Source organism: Pipra filicauda, unplaced genomic scaffold (genome assembly GCF_003945595.2).
Source record: "Pipra filicauda isolate LSUMZ 115617 unplaced genomic scaffold, ASM394559v2 scaffold273_size1055052_pilon, whole genome shotgun sequence".
Taxonomy (NCBI): Eukaryota; Metazoa; Chordata; class Aves; order Passeriformes; family Pipridae; genus Pipra; species Pipra filicauda.
Window position 1 is genome coordinate 172,618 of NW_024104391.1, and position 20,066 is coordinate 192,683.

At 39.5% G+C, this 20,066-nt stretch overlaps 2 protein-coding genes across 4 annotated transcripts; one reads left to right on the forward strand and one right to left on the reverse strand.

Moving 5' to 3' along the window:
* Positions 1 to 22: 22 nt before the first annotated feature.
* DDX28 (DEAD-box helicase 28) lies at positions 23 to 2,327 on the reverse strand. The gene has a single exon (XM_027750054.2). It carries the CDS (start codon positions 2,325 to 2,327, stop codon positions 696 to 698), a length of 1,632 nt encoding a protein of 543 aa, XP_027605855.1. The 3' UTR covers positions 23 to 695.
* Positions 2,328 to 2,374: 47 nt separating this feature from the next.
* On the forward strand, positions 2,375 to 18,969 carry DUS2 (dihydrouridine synthase 2). Of its 3 annotated transcripts, none has more exons than XM_027749990.2 (16): positions 2,375 to 2,435; positions 2,770 to 2,909; positions 3,659 to 3,704; positions 5,239 to 5,330; positions 6,269 to 6,312; positions 7,150 to 7,210; positions 7,618 to 7,665; positions 9,486 to 9,551; positions 11,272 to 11,342; positions 11,819 to 11,905; positions 12,016 to 12,184; positions 13,146 to 13,267; positions 15,936 to 16,079; positions 16,449 to 16,536; positions 17,168 to 17,241; positions 18,466 to 18,969. In XM_027749990.2, exons 2-16 carry the CDS (start codon positions 2,787 to 2,789, stop codon positions 18,701 to 18,703), a joined length of 1,473 nt encoding a protein of 490 aa, XP_027605791.2. In that variant the 5' UTR covers positions 2,375 to 2,435; positions 2,770 to 2,786; the 3' UTR covers positions 18,704 to 18,969. The 3 variants fall into 3 exon arrangements, with proteins under 3 accessions (XP_027605791.2, XP_039238509.1, XP_027605792.1); XM_039382575.1 differs by lacking the exon at positions 2,375 to 2,435 and adding an exon at positions 2,483 to 2,721 and having other exon boundaries at positions 2,816 to 2,909; XM_027749991.2 differs by lacking the exon at positions 2,375 to 2,435 and adding an exon at positions 2,483 to 2,663.
* The last annotated feature ends 1,097 nt before the right edge of the window (positions 18,970 to 20,066 follow it).

Genomic DNA, 20,066 nt, shown 5'->3' on the forward strand with positions numbered 1-20,066 from the left:
AGAAAAAATGAGGAGGAAACACTTAAGGGCTTTTAAAATTTTATTTAATATAACATGATGGAGCAAGATCCCCTTTCTCAGTGAAAGGCAACCATAAAATGGCTAATTAAGGCCTTGAAAGAGCCTCAAGCTTTATTGTGCCTTCTCATTCCCGCTGAACTTTAAAGGTATCTGGTCTAGAATTCTCTGAACGAACTGCTACACCACAAGAAAATCAAACATCACTTGTCCTTTAGTCTTTCTACGTGTATCTATGACAGGTCAAAGTTATATCCATTTTTTTTCCTGCCACAGTAGTAATTTTTAAGTTTTAATAATGAACGTTTAGCTGCTAGTGGTGGGCAGCAATGAAATGTAACAGAGCTGCATATCATACAGGCATACTTTCATTCTGATTTGAATTTAAGTTGTAAGTCTCAACAAAATCAAATCAGTTGATGAGGTCATTCTTCAGTCTTCTCCAAAAGCATTCTGTTACTCACTAGCTTCCTTTTGCAAAGCCATGTGTTGTGATGAGTATGGAAATGACTACTGCAGCTTCCGGAACAGTACACAAAGTTAACCTGAACACCTGGCTCTGAAACTCAATTCTCAATTCTCTCAGTCTACTTTACAAACAGCAGCTCAATCACTCTGTCTTAAGGACTTCAAGGTGAGTCCCTACCAGGCCACCTAGTACTGCCCAGCAACTTGAATCAGCCTCCTTTAGGTGAAGGTTTATTAATGGAGGAGTCCATTCCCGGGAGGCCTGTCCTTTTCCGGGCTGCAGTCTCTATTTTCCGTACCAGGTCCACATCCCACCGATGGGTGACAAAACTAACCACAGCTCCAGGTGCCTTGCTTCCAACTCGTCCAACTCTCCCCACACGGTGCAGGTAGTCCTGCAGGGTGTCTGGGAAGTCATAGTTGACCACGAGCTGCACGCTGCTGGTGTCCAGACCCCGCGAGGCAAGGTCAGTGCAGACAAGGACAGACACATCACCCCTCTGGAAAGAGGCAAAGATGCCAGCTCTAGCAGCTGCTGACATCTGTCCCTGCAGCCTCAGGTGCCTGATTCTGTGGTCATCCAGGATATAGCCCAGCCAGTTGACAGTGCTGGCACTGTTGCAGAAGATGAGAACAGCCCTGCCAGATGATGGGTACTCCTTTAACAGCTGCAGCAGCTCGGGCAGCTTGTCCCGGCCTTTGAGGCGGACGAACTTCTGCTGGACGTGAGGCGGCAGGCGGTGCAGGCTCTGGGTGGTGAGGGTGACAAACCTGCTCACGTCTGTGAACTTCGCCAGTGTCTCGCTGAGCCCCGCAGGGAAGGTGGCTCCGACCACCACCACCTGGGTCCTCTCCTCCGCCGGTCCGGACGGCCTGGGGGCTCCAGCGGCCAGCGGCGCGTGTGCCAGGATCTCCTCCAGCAGCTCCGTGAACGAGTCGTCCATCAGCGTGTCCGCCTCGTCCAGCACCATCCAGCGCAGCCTCGCCAGGGCCAAGAAGCGCCGGCGCAGCGCCTCCCGCAGCGCCCCGGGGGTGCCGAGCAGCACGGCGGGGCCCGGCGGCGGCGCCCGCAGCTGCCTGCGCAGCCCTCCCGCGGCCCCTCCGCCCGTGAGCCCGCGCACCGCCAGCCCCGCGGGCGCGCACAGCGCGGCCGCCACCGCGCCGACCTGCGCCGCCAGCTCCCGCGACGGCACCACCACCAGCCCGCGGGGCGCCGCTGGCCCTGCCGGCGCCGCCGGCCCCTCGGGGCGGCCGAGCAGCCCGTCCAGCAGCGGCAGCAGGTACGCGAGGGTCTTCCCGCTGCCGGTCTCGGCGGCGCACAGGGCGCTGCGGCCGCGGCGCAGCGCGGGGATGGCGAGGCGCTGCACGGCCGTGGGGCGGCCGACAGAGAGCCGCTCCAGCCCGGCCAGCAGCGCCGGCTGCAGCCCCAGCTCGGCGAAGGTCGGGCCCTGCCCCGCCTCGGCTGGTGGCGCCTGCAGCGCGGGGGCCGCCTCCTGCGAGGGCTCCAGCTGGAAGTAATCCCCGCACGCCTTCCTGTGCTTCCAGCCCGCTGACACCAGCGGTGGCTGCTCCCAGCGCCCCACTGTCTGCCAGCGGGGCTGGCTCAGCTCCGGCCGCCGGCTCCGCAGCAGCAGCTTCCCGGGACGCGCTGCCGTCGCCGCCTCCCCGTGCCCGCGCCGCCGGCGCTGCGCCCCTCGCTGCAGGCGCACCCGCAGGGCCCAGGGGATGCGCACCACGGCCCCGGGGGGCTCCGCGCCCTCCGCCGCCGCCCCGGTGCCCGCGGGCCGCCGCGGCAGCAGCAGCGGAAGCGCGGCCGCCGTCCCGCCCCGGCCCAGCGCCATCGCGGCTCCCCCACGTGGGGCCGCGGCGCTGCCCGATGACGTCGTGGAAGAGCCGCTTCCCTCGGCGCTCCCCGCCCCGCGGAGCCGCGGCGGAGCCACGCCAGGAGGGTGAGCGCGGCGGGCGAGCGCGGCGGGCGGCGGGGTCGGTTCGCCTTTTCCGCTGCCGGCTGAGAGCTGCCCTCGCGGGAGCAAACGCGGCCCTGGGAGGCTGTGGCGGAGACGGCCCGGCGCCCCTCGCTCGGGGGAAGGAGCTCGTGTGGCGGGGAGCATCTCCCGGTTCCGCTGGGCTCCCTCACGGGTGAGCGGCCGGACCGGCTGCCGAGGGGGCCCTGTCGGGTATGACGGGGCACCCACTGCCCCTTCCCGCCAAAGGACAGATCTGGAGGTTTTGCCGGTAGGAAATCGACGTTCCATGGCTGTCCTCCTTGGCTTTCTCTTTCAGGTAGTACAGCAATAGGAATGACGGTGAACCCACCCCTGTGTTTTAGAGGAAAGAAGATCCTGGCTCCAATGGTGCGAGTGGGAACGTTGCCAATGCGCCTTCTTGCCCTGGACTATGGTGCTGATATAGTGTACTGTGAGGTATGGAGGATGAGCAGATGAGGCAGTCTTATCTGCTCAACATTATTATTAAGAAAAGAAAACTAGACTCTGTTTATTGTAGGACTTGTTCTTATTGCACATGTTTGTCGATTAAAAAAATTGGAGAAAGAAGAATCTCTATGGCTTAAGGCATTTCTCTTTGAGAGTTCTCAAGTTATGGCAAATCTATATTTTAAGCCTGTTCAATACTCTCAGTTCATTTAGACAAAACACCATAAGAGTTTCCTCACATTGTACTGTTATTTGGGTTTTGTTGGGTTTTTTGGGGGGGTTTTTTTGGTTTTTTTTTTTAGTATTTTTATTTTGATTTTTTTTGGAGTAGAGTCAGAACTTTGATAGAAGTTTTAGACTGACCTTCTGTTTCACCTGATTAGTTTTGTACATCCATATATATCCCATCACAGCACCGCTGTCCTTCTTGCTTAACCGCTTTTCTCAAAGCTGGCTAAAATTGAGACTCCGGTTTGCTGCAGATCCTGTTGGTAGGACTGCTCTGTAACTTAAGGTACTTCCAGCCTAAACTGTTCTGTGATTCAATACTCTTACATTCTTATGTTCTGTTAATATTTTGAAACTTCAGCGTGTTGTATATTAAACTCTTGTTTTAATTTGCTTTCTTTTTCTATATTTAGTCTCTCTAGATAATTAATTATTAAATGGGCAACTTTTTAGAACTTGCTGGCTGAAACACTTCAACTCACTGAGGTTTTTTTATCTTTCCTTCTCAGGAGCTGATTGACATAAAGATGCTGCAGTGTAAGAGGGTTATAAATGGCAAGTATAGCATTTCTTTTGATAGTACCTGTAAGCAGTCTTTTTTCTAATCAAGAGAAAAGATAATTACTTCTCTGAAGTATTTTTCTAGTGATTATAGTGATGTACCAGAACATACAATCTCTCTGAACTGTGTCTAGGGACTTAAAGTAAGCTTTTGAAGTGCTACCCTAGACCTGTCTGCTGCTCTACAGTTTCAAACTTTTGGTTTCCCTTCTAAAGGAATTTCAATAGTTCATTTAGTGTCCCTCAGGAAAACCATAAACATTTTTGGAGGATATAGCTAATGTATTAGTAACAAACAGTTTGTTATTCTTTTTAGAGTCCTAGCACAGGGTCCTTCTCCACCATTTGCTTAGTTTATTACAAGGATTCAATGAGTTTTCTGCTTGAACTTTTTGACAGGGTCAGGTCACTGTGTGTAAGTATTTGCCTCCTAAAATGGAGAGCTGTAATTTTACCTCCTGGAATGGTGTATTTCTCTTTTTCTTAAGAAAAATGGGATCAATGTTGGAAATGCATTGCTAATGTTTCAGCATTGTGCTTTCTGGCAGCAGGTGAAAGAAACTAGTAGCTGGAATAGACTGGACTTTAAAGTTCTAGTGCATTGTTTAAAATGTTAAAGCTTTCCATTTTATGTGGAAAGACAAAGACTAAAATTGTAATGAACAACTAAACTTCCTAATCTTCCTCAGTTCTGTATCTACATACTGGCTCCAGCCTCTCTACTGCCTTCATATGCTATTATAATGAAGAGTAAACAGTAAAAAACTCTAGGGATTGTTTTTGTTGTTGTTTTGTGGTGTTTGCGGGTTTTTTTAAAGAAATTTTACGTGTGTTTGTGCTAAAATAAAATCTAATTTCCTGAGTAAAACTATTAATATTAGATACAAAGCCTTTTAATTTTTTTTAAAGTTTGATAATGTCCAGGGAACAAATTTGTTTGGACGGCAGTAGAGACAATTTCCAATCATGAGGTTTTTTAAATGTTCGTGACATTATAATATACACACCTCCAAGTGTAATGCAATAAGGAAGCAACACATACAAGGTCTCACTGTTCATCATTTGTTTACTAACTTGAAGTCCATGGGGTAGACTTGGTTTAACATGATTGTCACCACAAGTTCTTAAAATTGTATGCTGAGACCTCCCTGCCTGAGTGGCATAGAAACAGTTGTTTGCAGTGTCCTTGTTGGGGAATAGAAGTTCACTGCAAGTCTACTCTCTCCTCCTGCCCTTTCCCAAAAATAGTACTATTAGGTTCATTCTGGGTGAGTCATCAGTGGACTTGTTCTGGTGCTGATGTCCAAGGCTGAGGGGTGATTAGGGAGCACTTTGGGAGGGAAACAGCAATGTGCAAGAAATGTACTGCAAGGACATATAGGAGGTAGGGTGCCATTAGTTCTGCTCTTCATGGAAGACTTCTTTGATAGCATTTCATTTATATACAAATTACATAGTCCTATGACTTTTTTTATGTTTACATTTGTATATAATGTTCGTCTGTTTTATCATTTCTCATTTCATGCAGAAGTACTTGAAACGGTGGACTTTGTTGCACCTAATGAAAGAGTTGTTTTCAGAACTTGTGAAAGGGAGAGGCAACGTGTCGTCTTTCAAATGGTAAGAAACCAACTGCAGGTACTCTGCTAACAACATGGTTAAACAAGGCAGTGCTAGTAACATGTTGATCTAAGTCTAAAGCACCTCCCAGTATTGCAGACTGGCAATTTCTTGATGCTTCAGATGGAGGTAAACCTTCATACCAAATGTGTTAGAGAGTTTCTGATCTGTTGGTACATATCCAAGGAGATGCTACATTGTAAACTCTCCTTACAGCTGTTTTCAGAAGAGGTGATGAAGATGAATTGTACTCTGTGACAGCAGCTTGTTTTTGTAATAAATATCTTTGATTTTTTTCCAAACATAGATGCCAAAAATAAATTGTTTGATCACATGTTTAAATCTTATACTGTCCTTTGAAACAGTCTCACTGGAAAGGCTGAAAGAAATAGCATTGTTTAGTATAGATAAGAGAGGATTAATGAGTGCACTAGCATTGCACAAATGGATTAAAGGCTGCTGGAGAGAGAAGGATATTAATTTGCTCTTAGAGACCACTTTGTGTAGGACAGATGATGATGGGATTGGAGGGAAGGAGAAGTGTGGACTGTATTAAATGCTGAAAAGACCTTTTTCAGTGGTAATGGTAGCCCTGAAATCGGTTGCTGGAGGCTGTAGAATTATTAGTGAAGCTTCTTAAGAACATGGAAAATAGATATCTTAGTGCTGATGGGCTAAGAACATTTGATATTGCTGTAGGTAAAGGAGGTGGACAGACCTCTTAGAATCCTTTTTTTGCATTACCTTTTGTCTTTCAGTAGCTGAGTCTAGTCCATGCTTTAGCTAAATATTTTAACTGTCCAGTGTTCTGTGAGTGAGTCTCTGTCTACACTAAATGTTAGAGCAAATATAGTTGTACACATGTGCAAGTGAGCACTTCCTTTTTTTAATTAATTTGTGATACTTTGTAATTATACATCCTCTTGTTCTACCAACAGGGTTCAGCAGATGCTGAGAGAGCCCTGGCAGTAGCTAAGCTTGTGTAAGTTGTCCATCTCATTGTGTAAGTTGTCCATCTCATTTCCACCACGGGTTTATTTGGGATTTTTTGTTCAGAGGAATTACTGTGGAAGACAGTTTTTTTATGATTGAGAGGTTAAAAGCTGGTCTTCGTAGAATCAGGAAAAGTTTTGTAGGAGCTACACAGTGAAGTGTAGCTTCTGAGAAGGCCAGTGGTGTAACGATGTAGCTGCAGCTTCTACTTAAAATAATTCTTGCTCAAAGCAGCAGCTGCATAAATTCTGTACTGGTATTGATGGCTTTTTGCTAGTGTGAGCGTGCCCTTGATCTCCCTAGCATGAAAATTCCCTGGGTATTGCACAGCTGCAAGTAAGATCAGTATGCCTGAAAAATGTCTCCTACTGTTTGTGGTTTAAAGCCTCCGATAATGTATTGTGTAGAAATGAAAAGGGGCTCTCAAAAAGGTGTTTTGAAGCCTTAATGTTAAATAGATAGAAATTTCAGTAGGACTTGCTTTAGCGACAGTGGTGGATTAGTGATGGATATACTTATATATAATATATATACTATATGTACTTAATCGTATATAAACATATTTGAGATAAGTACTTGCAGCTTCTGCACAGCATTGGTAATTGAAACCTGTAGAAAGACTGATCTTCAGATCACTGTTAAAATGTATGTATGCAAGTTGTATGTATGCAAATGAGAAGCTAAAAATTCAGAAATTCAAATAAGAACCACCTTAAGTTCTCATTTAAGCCTTAATGATGATGGAACAAGTTACCTGGAAAGATATCTATTTCCTGATTCTTGTTCTAATGTGCTGAAAAATATTTGTTTCCTTCTTCTTTTTCAGAGAGAGTGATGTGGCTGGTATTGATATCAACATGGGATGCCCAAAAGAATACTCTACTAAGGCAAGTGGATTTTGATTACTCTTAAATAAGCTTTTTCTTTCTTGGAGATATGGAATACGTGGTCTGTTAAAACAATTAATCTGTTCAGGTGTCACTTAATGAGAAGAAACTAGATGATTACAGTTGCTAAAAATAGCTTTTTGAAATCCTGTCTGCTCCATAAAGTAATGAGAGCAAATTGGTGCCCCGAATTACTGCTTAGTTATTTCGATACAATTCTAGCAAATGTTGCACCAAAGTGTTCACAAATGCTCCTGTATTTTAGATTTTGCCACTTTTTCTGTCTTTTATTTCTCCCCCCCCCTTAATATAACATTACACTTTTGTGCTGGTCTGCTATTAGGCAATTTAATTGAGTTGAAAAATGTGTTTGCCTAGTGTGTAACAGTTTCTGTATATTTTCCCAGGGAGGTATGGGAGCAGCACTGCTATCTGATCCTGACAAAATAGAGTCTGTAAGTATCACCTTGTGGCCTTTGAACTGCTTGGAAAGTATTGTGCACTGTCCTCTACTGGCAGCAAGATTGAGTTGCATAGAAGACAAATTTTTTTGAGCCAATTTTTTTGAGGCCTATATGGTTTTCCATGAATTAAGTAACGTGGATGATACCATCCAGAATGAAAAGGTAATTTGTGAAGCATAAGGTGATGAAAGCTGAAAGAAAAAGAATTGAAAGAAAAGAGTGGGAATTGAGAGGAAAATATTGAGCAAGCTAGAACTAAATATTGCAAAAATATCTTTCACGGAAATGAGAGGCAGTTGTAAATATGATTGCTAACAGCTTCCCTTCCCCTCTACAACCATTACATTTTGTTCTGATCTTCAGAAGAGTGGGAAACTCGATGCTCAAAAATTTGGAATTGTTCTTTTCAATTGAAGATGTTAATAGGCAGCAAAATCTTAGGCATTAAAATTACTCTTAGCAAACTGCGAGGGATAACTGAACTCATAGCCTGCAAAAGGCAACTGAAACTACAGCTCCAGATCAAGCTTACCATGTGATTAAAAATGATTTGGTTCTCACATTGGAATCTTTAATGAGGCTGACACAGAAAACTTCTAAGATTTGCTTATGGTGCTATTGTAAAAAAATGTAGTGACAATGTTTGAAAATTATGTCATTTTAGTTTGATTTATATCCAAAAAATACAACTTGAAAATACTAAAGAGAGGAGTTTTTTAGATAATTTTCTTGGATGCTGCTGTTTATTTTGAGAAAACACTACTGAGGAAAGGTTTGAGTAGCCAGTGCAAGGTGACAGAAATTGCCAGCTGTTTTAAGTACAAGAACTTGAGTGCAGCTATAACAGCTCATATCTGTATTGGGAACCTAATAAGTGCAGTAACATTAAACAAAATTCAAGTTCATAGGATACACCATCCTGAAAGCATTTATTTGCAGTTCCATCCATTTTATGTAAGAATAACATGCATGATAATATCTGAGAAAAACGGTTGAAAAAGAAGGGTTTTTTCCCAATAGCAGTCAAGATCAGCTGGCTTCCACTCCTCTATTTAGAGACCTATTGGTTACTGTATAGTCATACAGTGATTTAAACGTGTATAGGCCATTACATGGCACTTTTAAGTAAGGTCTGTTGGACTTAAATTCAAGCTGTGAAAAGGAGATTCTTTGCATCGCTTGGTTTTTAAATGATTAGACTAACAACCGCTCATTTGCCTGATTGTTCCAAGTTTGTTGTAATGACTAAAATGTGCTTTGTGTTAAGCATGGAATTCAGTTTGCTTTCCTTAAGAAGATTCAATGGTGTAGCTTGAAATTCCCCAAATTTTTTTTCCATTTTGAAGGCTTTCTTATTTTTAAATAAAAATCTCTTTTTAGGGAATACTTATATTTAGTTTTTATGAGAAACTGACAACTGGAATATAAGATGATGGTGAAAACAGCTGCATGAAAATGAAAAACCTTTGCACTTTATTTTGAAATTATTAGTTCACAGGTCACCTCATGCTAAAAGCAGTGTTGAAACTCCGGCAGCAATTAAATGCTCTGGAAATTGAAAAAAGTTGAAATAAAAAAAAATGGAAATAAAAATGGCTTAGACTAGAAATAGGTTTTTATATCTGTTGGATAAAATGATATGTTCAATTACAGATTGAATGTGTCTGTCTAGAATGTGAGATTTTTTTATAGAAGAATAGTAAGTAGTGTTACATTGTTCTAATTTCTTTTATCTTCAAGAGAGAAAGGAGGAGAGCTTTAGTAATATCACTGTTGTGATCACATTTTTGTCTTTTTCTTCCTTTTTCCAGATATTGACTGCCCTTGTTAAAGGAGTTTGTAAACCGGTAACCTGTAAAATCCGCATTTTGCCCTCAGTAAGAACCTAAATCATTATGCCGAAGTGTTAAGTTGTTGTTTATTTTGGTGATTTAATATCAGTTATAATATATGCGTTCTCATATGTTGTCATTTTAGGCCTGTTGTTGTGAAATAGTGCTTGGGGTTATAATTTCTGTTTGGAATGCTGTCCCAGCCTAAAGGGTTATCTGACCCGCAAAATGTATAGAGACTGTGATTGTGGGCTTGTCAGATTCCATGATATGCAAGGACACAGAGGCTTTTATCCTCAAAATTTTTCAACTAAGTGATTTTTAAGTCATAGAGATACAAGAGAGTGTAGGACACCACCTCTCGAGCAGCCAGTAGCTGTTGTTAATTCCTATTTTTCAACCAGGGAAGCCAATAGATGATTATTTTCTGTTTTTTCAGACTAATTTTTTTTTCCAGACTGTTTTTCTGTTCTTGCAGTTAGAACAACCAATGGAGTTACAGATTCTTTCTTGTACAGGATGTTTTCCCCGTTTTCCAGAGTTCTTTTACAGCTCACGTGGCTTCCTTACTGGATTTTTTTTTTTTGCAGTTGAATTCCCTACATATTTTTAAACCTCCAAGGGATGATGGGCCTTCTCTTTAATAATGACTGATTATTTTGCCACTGTTTATTTTATTACCTGCCTAGATACTGCGATTGCATATGACCTGAATAGATACTTTGGTAGATGAATGAACTGTACCTGAACCAGCTATTGTTCAGAAATCATTTACATGTGCACTTAAAAAGGTTAGATGAACAACTGAAGCCTGTGGGAAAAGAATAAAAAACCCAGTCTAAGATGATTTTGGTTCTGAAGTACTGAAGTATTAAATCAGAGAACCGGCACCTCTCCTTTTTATTTTCTACAACTATCCTAGAGCCTCTTCCTTTTTGTTTCAAGCTGTTTCTGTGTAACATGTCATCCATCAGAACAGCAGGTGAGCTTCTCTCTCTGTGTCCATGCCAACTTGGAGATGTTACATTTTTCAAAAACTGAATCTACTGTTTTTGAGATGACCTACAGATATTTCTCCAGATTTTGAAAAGAAAATTTATCTTTTTTTCATTCTCCCTTTCCCCAAAGCTGCATAAGACAGGCTAATGCAGCAGTGTACCACATTTCTTTCTGCCTTTTAAGAGCATCTTACTTCTTTGAAGATAGACTGGGAGCTTCCCCTTTTTCCCACTGGGTCTTTTGATTCACTGGTCATGTATGAATATCATTAGAATTTTTTAGATACTGGTTAACATTTTTAAGACATATATATCTGAGAGGGATGTTTATAGATGTGTGATTGCATGTTATGTTGATTTCAGAAGGTATCCTCTTACTGAAAAGCATTTTAATTACAATTTACAGGGTAGTCATTAGAGAGGACTTGCTAATCAAATGTTCTATATCATTTTCAAATGACAGTCCATAAACTTGCTGGAAAATATTCTTCTGCCACAGAGTATTATGTTACCTGATTTGAGAAACTTTGCAATCTATGGTTTCAAGGAGGCATTGAAAATGGATTCTTATTTTTGGCGTAGTACGTAGTTCTTAAATTGAAGTATATATTAAATGGTTATGCGTGTTGGGTGTTATTGATGAAATACAGGAATCACATCCCTCTTGAGGAAAGAAAAGACTTCCAGCATTTGTCTGTACAATAATTGCATGATGGTTATTCCTTTTGCTTTGAATTAAAATCTTGTCATTCTGTCTTATCCCTCAGGTTGAAGATACTGTGAATCTGGTGAAGAGAATAGAAAAAACTGGTATTGCTGCCATTGCAGTCCATGGAAGGTAAATTGATTTTAGGCAAGAAATACTTAGATTTTTTAGTTTGTTGATGAACAGAGCACAATATGATATGACTAGAGTATTCTCTACATGCTAGATATAGTACATGGTTCTGATTTCAATCGTTAACTGAATTGGTGTTGTAGAAAATCAGGCCACCAATTAGGGAATTGTACTGCTTGCTGCTGTTTTCTGAAAATTTTTGTCTCAAAGACCAAATAAACCTAAAATTATCTGCATACTCTGTATCTAAAAAATGCTGCTTATCTGGATATGGAATTACAGTAACAATGTCTTAAAATGTGTTTGATAGGAAATAATTTTGCATTTAAAGAAACAGCAGGAAATTATATGGAATATATGAAATAAGTGGAAACAAATATATCCCAATACTCCTTGTGTCATGTCTGCTGTGATTTAGAGATCTACAAATTCCACAGGAAATCTTTGGTCTTGTCTTTCTTTTGTTTGTTGGACAGAAATAAGGAGGAGAGGCCTCAGCACCCTGTCCACTGTGATGTGATCAAGGCCATATGTGAAGCTGTCTCCATTCCAGTAATAGCAAAGTAAGTTGGACAAAGTAGCTCGTTATGTCCAGATGCTGGTACCTAACTTAAGATTTGCAAGTGCAGGAAAAAGATCCGTGATTAATTAAAACAGTGTTGTTAATTTTTAGTGGAGGATCTCATGACTTCATCAAAGAATATATGGACATAGAGACCTTCCAGAAAGCAACAGCTGCCTCATCAGTAATGATAGCTCGTGCTGCCATGTGGAATCCATCTATCTTCAGAAAAGAGGGGTTTTTTCCCTTGAAGGATGTCATGCAAGATTACCTTAAATATGTACGAGTTTTTTTAAGATCTCACTTGTTAAAATTGTTTAGAATTGTTAATCCAAATCTTAACTCCTTGTCATTTCAAAGACTTAGTTTGGGGATGTTTTAACTTAATGCATATGACATGAGTCTTTCAGATCAACCACTGCTTCTTCTGTTTGACTTTGTTCAGAAAACAGAAGTTCAGAAATCTGTATTCAGTTTTTCTTGATCATTCTTTTCTTCTGTACCATGCTTTTTAGCCCTAGTTTCTTGGGAACATTTATGACATTTACAAGGCTATCTAAAAATGTCTAGAAATTTAAGAATATGTAGACCAGCTCTTTTGAAGTTACAAATGTACAAATTGAACAGATTATTATATACAGCATACAGTATTGAACAGAAAAGTGAAGGAATATGAAATAGTTTCTGCTAGATTCATTTTTAGAAATTAATTACTTTTCACAAATATTGTCAATAATTATTCACAGCAAGGAAGCAAAGGGAATGATTTGCCAATAAAGTTATGCTGTATTGATTGTAGTACTGTAGCTCTCTTAGCTGAGTCACCTGGTATATAAGGTTTTATCTGTTATTCAAAAGACACTATTTTAAGGATGTAATAGGAAATTAATCAGAAATCTGTAGCTTCGATCATGTCATTAATTCAAAATGATTTGGTTTTTAAAAATTCGAACTTGCCATTTACCAGTTACTTACTAAAATAACAGTGCATTGCTAGTTGGTGACGTAAACTGGTCAACTCTTTCTTCACGAGTATATGAATAAGTTGAATTTTTGTTCATGAAGTCATGCCAAAATAATCAGATTATAGTCACATTCATAGTGGTGTTGAATATGTTATCAAGGAAACTGCATTGTGATTTGCCTTTCAAAAATGATTTTGAAAGTTATCAAGAGACATAAGCAAAATATAAGATAAATTTGTTAGGTGTGTTTTTAAATGCTTTGTGTCTCTCCTTCAGGCAGTGAGATACGATAATCACTATACCAACACAAAATACTGTTTGTGTCAGATGTTAAGAGAACAGTTGGAAACTGCTCAGGGTAAGAAGCTACATGCTGCACAGTCCACACTGGAGATCTGGTAAGCTTGTGCTTCAAACACAGGAATTATACTCTCTGTTAAACTTGCACATCGCTTCTCTGTCTGTAGCACTGCCTGGCATTTCATACCTTCAGAAGTTGCAAACCCCCCAAAAATGTACAAACAAAAAAAATCCAGTTAGTAAGATGTGAAATAACACAGTAAATTTTCCAGGTTTCCTTCATACTCAGATTTTAAATCTTTAACCCTGAAATATTCAACTAATTTCAACTAAAATACTAATTTGATTGGTGCTTAATTGAGTGACAGGCATTTATTCAATATTTACATTAACTGATCAAGAAAAGTTTCAGCATTCTCTAGTGTCAGTCTGGAGGTTAATAGTGTGGAGCTTGTCTCCTTCCAAAGATATTTATTGGTTTTAATTTTGCCTCTTGCATGTGGGGTTTTTAATGTTACTGGAATATTTACAGCCACATGTTTATTTTAAATGAACACTTAGAGATTAACTCAAAATAATGTATGAGGGTTGTCTGTGTGGTACTTCAAGGTATTTCTTTTGTGCTGCTTTTCATACCTGGAATATATTAATGAATAATGACAGCTTTTTTGAGGAAATATAGTAGCTTTAATGAATCTTGTCATCCTGGACATCTGAAACAGTCTGGATGAAATTTCTCAAAGGGGAGAACAGAAAAGGAAGAAGGAAAGCTTTGTGAGAAACCATAAAATAAGCATGGAATTAAAGAATTCACAGAGAATTAGGGGAATTCAGGTTTGGAACCATCCCAAACTGAACCATCCCAAAATAAAGGTCTGAGCTTGCATGTGTGATATCCATGTAGTGTGATATAATTATACTTCTGATGGAATGGAGGGGAAGAGACTCCTTGTTCTTGTAAACAGTCTGAAACTGTTTGATATCTTACGTGTATGAAAATGGATAGAAGTGTTGAAAGCTTGAAATATTTTGTAAAAGAATTTATTGTTTTCTCACAAACCCTAGTCAGCATTCTCTTCATGTTCAAAATTAGTGGAAATGACTGCAATCTTTTTGCCAGTTTATTGCCTTTTACCAGTTTTGGCTTTCTATAAATACTTCTGTCCGTGATTATTACATTTCAATACAATGAAGGGAATTTGTATTTCATAGATAAAAGGAGCTATCCTCCCTTAGTCATAAAGGAGCAGTGGAATCCAGGAACAGCTTTTAAACTTTGCAAGTTACTTTTCACTTTGGCAATGTAAAGAGTTGAAAACTTTTTAATATGGTAACACACTATCTATTTTGATTGTAGATTTCCAATTTGAAAAAAAAGATATATAATATAGATTGAAACTGAAACAATCTTTTACAACTTCACATAATTCCTAGCCAACAGGGTGGTGCATGAACAGTAGTTCATAGTATGTAAAGAAAAGAAATTGTAGAGTGAGAGTCAAGCCTTTAAACAGGTAATTAGAGGTGTCACAGTTTATACACATAAACACTGGATAGAGATCTAGTGTAAAACTTTTGGGTTTATGTGCTGTGCCTGACAATTCTTTAGGAGCTTCCAAAATTGAACTTTGTCAGTTTTTGTACATGTAAGGCAATACCAACTTCAAACTTGGCTTAAGCAGTGTGCATGAGAGGGGGATAGACACTTGAAAATTTTTGAAACTACTTTCTGTCAACAGACTCGGTCCTTTAAGCCCTGTTCTGAATAGCCTGTTTCATGTCCAGGTAACTGAAGAGCATTCTGTTACTTAAAATGCGCCTGTGCATCTTCAGACAAAAATGGTACTCTCTCCTGGTGGTGAGGGCACGTTACAGCCATGCGAGGTTTAACCTCAGTACTGAATGCAAGAGAACAGAGGCTGCATTTTGCACTAAACATTTACATACCAGTACATAATAAATTGCCTTCTCTTAGAAGTGTAAGTTAACATCGTTCAACCTCTTTGCTTTTCCTCTTGGAGCGTTGGAGATGGCTTTGTGGCCAGCGTTCATTTTACCATTGAACAGCCCTGTACCAAAGAGGATTCTCATAACAGTCAGAAAGTAAAAGTTTTCTTGTGCTGCAGGTTTTATTGCTGTTATTATCTGCAGAAAATTAATAGTCTCAGTTTTACAGAGTAGGTCCAGCTTGCCCTGGATCTGAAATTTAAAAGGACTTGAGAATCCTACCTTTGACTCAAATCCTGACGGCTTCCTCCCTTACATTTACACTTGTGAATAATATTCTGATGCCAGAAAGTCTGAGATTTTGAGGGTTTTGGATGTTATAGTGTTTATTGCTTATGGTATTTTTAAATACTATAATTAGAAAAAGCATCTCTTTCTTACTTCTTGCTCATATTGCCCTTGTGGAGCTGATCCACCAGGAGTCACACGGAGATGTTTTTTACCAATTCATCCACCTGCAAGTTACTGATTGAGCTAATAACTTGGACATTGCAAGACCTGTATTTCCGATTGATTCTGCCTGGACTTTCAGGCTGCAAATTGCATATGTAGTGCTGGTATCACAGCAGAGTCTGATAAGAATTGAAAGAGAAACTATGTAATGTCACTTTGCAGAATATAGCCACGCTTTCATTTGATTCTCCATACACATATACTCTCTTTAATCACAATTGATTTCTGTATTTATTTTTCTCTACCATAATGTGATACAAAAATTCATAAACTGATCTCTAATAAGAAGGAATTCTGTTTGAACAGTGAAGTCTTTGAAATGGGTGACTTCTATGAAGAAACAAGAGCTATTTTTGAAGCAAAGAAAATGTCTTTAGAAACTGAGACACAAGATGAAGATGACCAAGTAGATGATTCAGATGTAATAAAAATGGCTGTTAGATTTGACAAGTAAGCACACAAATTAAGTCTTTCACTATCTTGCATCTGTGAGTAGCAACTGTGAGTTTGACAGTGCCTGACAGTTTTTGAAAAGAATTATTTGCAAACCAGCACTTACCGAGTGAGTTTTTATGAGGCAATACGTGTACATCATTACATAATCATCACTCTTCCTGTGCAATTTGGCTGTTGTAAGATGTTCTTTAGTTCCAGGCTTACTGTTACTTGAGTTATCTAATGAGGAAGCAGCATTTTTCTCGTAATTTGAGCTGTAAAGTTAAACCTCAGATAACTGGTAGAAGTAATATAATAAGCAGCACTGTCTGTTTTAAAATAGAACTTTGTGCACAGTTGTTGACCACAAATTTTTGTGTCTAGGCGAGAATATCCACCACAGATTACTCCAAAAATGTATCTTCTGGAATGGTGTAGGAAAGAAAAGCATCCTCAGCCTGTTTATGAAACTGTGAGTCAATGAAGAAACTCTTTCAAAACTTCCTCTGCCTTGTCTATGAAATTAGGTATTTTAGGACTCAAGGTAGTGAGGAAATTCTACTTCCCAGTCTGGCATAGCTCCTTGAGGAAACAGCTTCAGAAATGTTAACACTCATAGGTATGAAAATAGTAGCTTATTTTATTTGAAAATAAAAAAAGTCAGACCTTCCATCTGGTTTTGATTCACGTGTGAAAGAAGTTGCTGTAACTACAGGTCATTATATAGAATCTGATGACTGACTTTCTTTTACTACTTCTGTGAAGTAAAGAATTTAGACTTGGAATGTTTTCTCTGTTGTTGCACATGGTTATGGGTAGGAACTGTATGGGACAGGAGCAACTTTTTTGTTAGATGGAGGCATTATTTGATTATTTTTTATTTTTGCAAAGCAAAATACTTCCAGTTTGGACAATTTCTTCTTATATTTTACTGTTAAAAATGTAAGGTTAAATTTGTGGTGTGAATTACAGTAATTTTAAAGCTGTTACTTGTTGTTCTTGTCTCTACACTTATCAAAGAATCTTGATGATGTTGTTTCTTCTGTAAATGACATGACTGCTTTTTGATACCCCCCCTCCCTTTTAATTTTTTTTTCCCACAGGTTCAAAGACCATTGGATAGATTATTCTGTTCAGTAGTGACAGTAGCTGAGCGAAAATACCGATCAACTCTATGGTAAGCTGTCCTTAATGGTTTTTCCAGCTGGATTTTTGTTTTTGAAATGTTGCTTAAAATACTTGCAATATTAAGAAACTTGCATTAAAAGGGCACTCCGGTCTATTCCAGTTGACTTTGATATAGGTCAACTAAAAACTATGTTCTAAAGCTACCTCTAGGAGGGAGAAAGGTTTAAAAATTTCTGAGAATTGACTGTGACGAGAGGAAGTAAGCATTAGTGTAATCAAGTAAATGGTTACCGATTTTAATTCACTTCGTGTGTTAGTCCACAAGTTCTATTGGAAGGGGTGCAAATAGGTGACACAGTTCAGTTCTGTATGTGTTGAGTTCAGAAACTAACCAAAGGAGGCAGAGGGGAATGTTTAGGGGGAAGTGTCTTCAGCCACCACAGCAGATCCATTCCCAAAAAGAAATCAGGATTAAGTGTCTACACACAGTGAAGGAGAGGACAGTGCAGTGGCTTCTTGGGGATCACAGTTCATTAGCAGTTACATCCAGGGCTGCTCTAATGTTTCACAACGCTATCTTGTACGATCATCCATTAATACTGGAGTTGACTTGAGGTATTTACACCTAAGGTGATCTTGATTTAACTGCACATTGAACATTTTAAAGAGGACAAATGCACACAACAACTGCTGCCTTGCAACCTTTCTATTCAGAGACTTTAGGAAGTTAAGCTCAGCTGATATGAAACTTTGAGAAGAAAATGTTTTCAAATACTGAATCTCACAAATGGGTGATCTGCAGAAATGATAGAATTTTTATTATTACGGGACAGTTCCTACTTTTGTCAGCGTCAATGAACTTGTTCGCCTGCCACAGTAATATTTAAGCCTGAGTCTCTTTCAAGAAAAGTGATCCTTCATAACTCAGTTAGTTTTGTTTAGCGATCAGATTTGTAAAAGTTAACTTTCTGAGGATTGTGACCACTTGGGCCAAACACACATTGACTTTGTACCTTTGAAATGGAGAGTGTTTGAGGCACGAGACCTGATAGAAACAAATTTTCAAGGAATATTACATCAGGAGTGATGCATCAACACTTGACACCTAGCAAGATTCAAATAATTTCTGGAACTGACCTATTTTGTTCTTCTGCTATGAGATGACTACAAATGCTCTTTGTTTATGATGTTGCATCAGAGACAGGAAATTCTCTTGGCAGTGTAGAGACTTCAGTTTCTTCTTTTACCTGTGCTCTGTCTGCTTGCTCTTCAGGGACAAGTCCAAGAAACTAGCAGAACAGGCTGCAGCTATTGTCTGTCTGAGAACATTGGGTGTTCCAGAGGGAAAGCTGTGTGAGGGAGAAAATCACCTGATTAACAAACGCAAGAGGGAAGACCAGGAGCGCTTGAATAACAAAGACCATGGAGAAGATCTTGCTGAACCTTCCCATAAAAAAGCTAATTTTATTGAAGAAACTTCTGACAGGAATGTGCCTAAGATGCCACGATAGCATGGAAATTAGAGGTTTCATGCCTATGCAGCTACAAATTATCTCCTATTTGTATATCTTGTTGTTCACATTTCATTTGGATTCTCTCAGAGACAGATGAATTCCCCAGGTATGAAAAATGCCAATGGGATGTTTACTGTTCACCACTCACTATGTCCCTATGGTGCCTTTCTGACAGGATAAATTAGGAACTTGATTTTAAAGAACATGGAGAAGATTATCCCTGTTAATAAATTTTTTTCAAATATCAGGTATTTTCAAAGCAAGTTTGTCATTGGTTTTATTACTTGTTTTTAAGAAATCTATGGTGTGCTGGTAAGTGATGTATTAATATTAATATATCATCTATAAGCAGATGGATTCCTTATGCAACTATGTAGTTAGAAAAATTAATGTAGGAAAATTATGAGTTTTATACATGCCTTGCAAGCTTTGTTTACGCCCATCAGGTATCAAGAAAAAGTTTTTGCAGAGAGAAGGACTTAACAATTGTAACACTAAGCATTAAAATAACATTCTTCTTTCATAGTTTCAACTACATTTTTCTCTTCAGAAACATGACAATAGAATTAACCATCCTTTCCTGGTCTTAGGTATTACAATTATGTCTTTCCAGTGGCAATTGAAGCCAGTCTGGTAGCCATGAATTTGTTGAATGAAGGCACTTTCAGATGTTTTATTCTTTTGAACTTGAACGTCCTCGTAAATGTCTGCAAGTATATTACTTGCAATAATGGGAATCCAAATATGGCCTTTTATGTTCCTGAAATGTGACCTTGTTTGTCTCAGTAATTAGCTGTTGGTGATGCTGGTGGTCTCAATCAAAGATACATGTTCTCTTCTTCATTTTCCATCATCACAACTTCCTATTAAAGTAAACTATAAGTACATGCCATATGCCAAGAGAGGATACAGACCCAGTCTGATTCACAGCAATCCAGCTGAGCTTGTCTAATTTTAATTAGAGTTCTGAATCCCCAAAAGAATGCCGAAAGAATTCAGGGATTTCATTTACTAACGGTTTATTTAAACAGTGGTTTAATTTCCCTTAACAGCTGAGGGATCGTGAGATTATCAGTTCTGTTCTGAAAACAAAATGACAGGAATATATCATGCCATGATCTCTAAAGTACTTTGTATAAAAATGTACAAAATATAATTCATTTGGATGTTGTTCAGAAATACTCTTCCTATATAAAATTGAATCTTTTCCTCAAGTGATAGTGCTGACACTAAACCATTCTTTGAAAAAGGAAGAACGGTATCTCACCAGTTCAGAGCTGTGAAATTAAAAATTGTGTATTCAGAGATAAAATGTCTGCTGTTCACATCAGAGTAATGTATAGTAAATATATGCAGTCTA

Bases quoted from the DNA above. Each gene is read 5' to 3' on its own strand.
- DDX28 (XM_027750054.2), bottom strand. From the start codon at position 2,327: ATGGCGCTGGGCCGGGGCGGGACGGCGGCCGCGCTTCCGCTGCTGCTG.
- DUS2 (XM_039382575.1), top strand. From the start codon at position 2,666: ATGACGGGGCACCCACTGCCCCTTCCCGCCAAAGGACAGATCTGGAGG. The intron at 2,910-3,658 runs GTATGGAGGATG...TTTCCTTCTCAG, and splicing joins CTGATATAGTGTACTGTGAG to GAGCTGATTGACATAAAGAT. The intron at 12,185-13,145 runs GTACGAGTTTTT...TCTCTCCTTCAG, and splicing joins TGCAAGATTACCTTAAATAT to GCAGTGAGATACGATAATCA.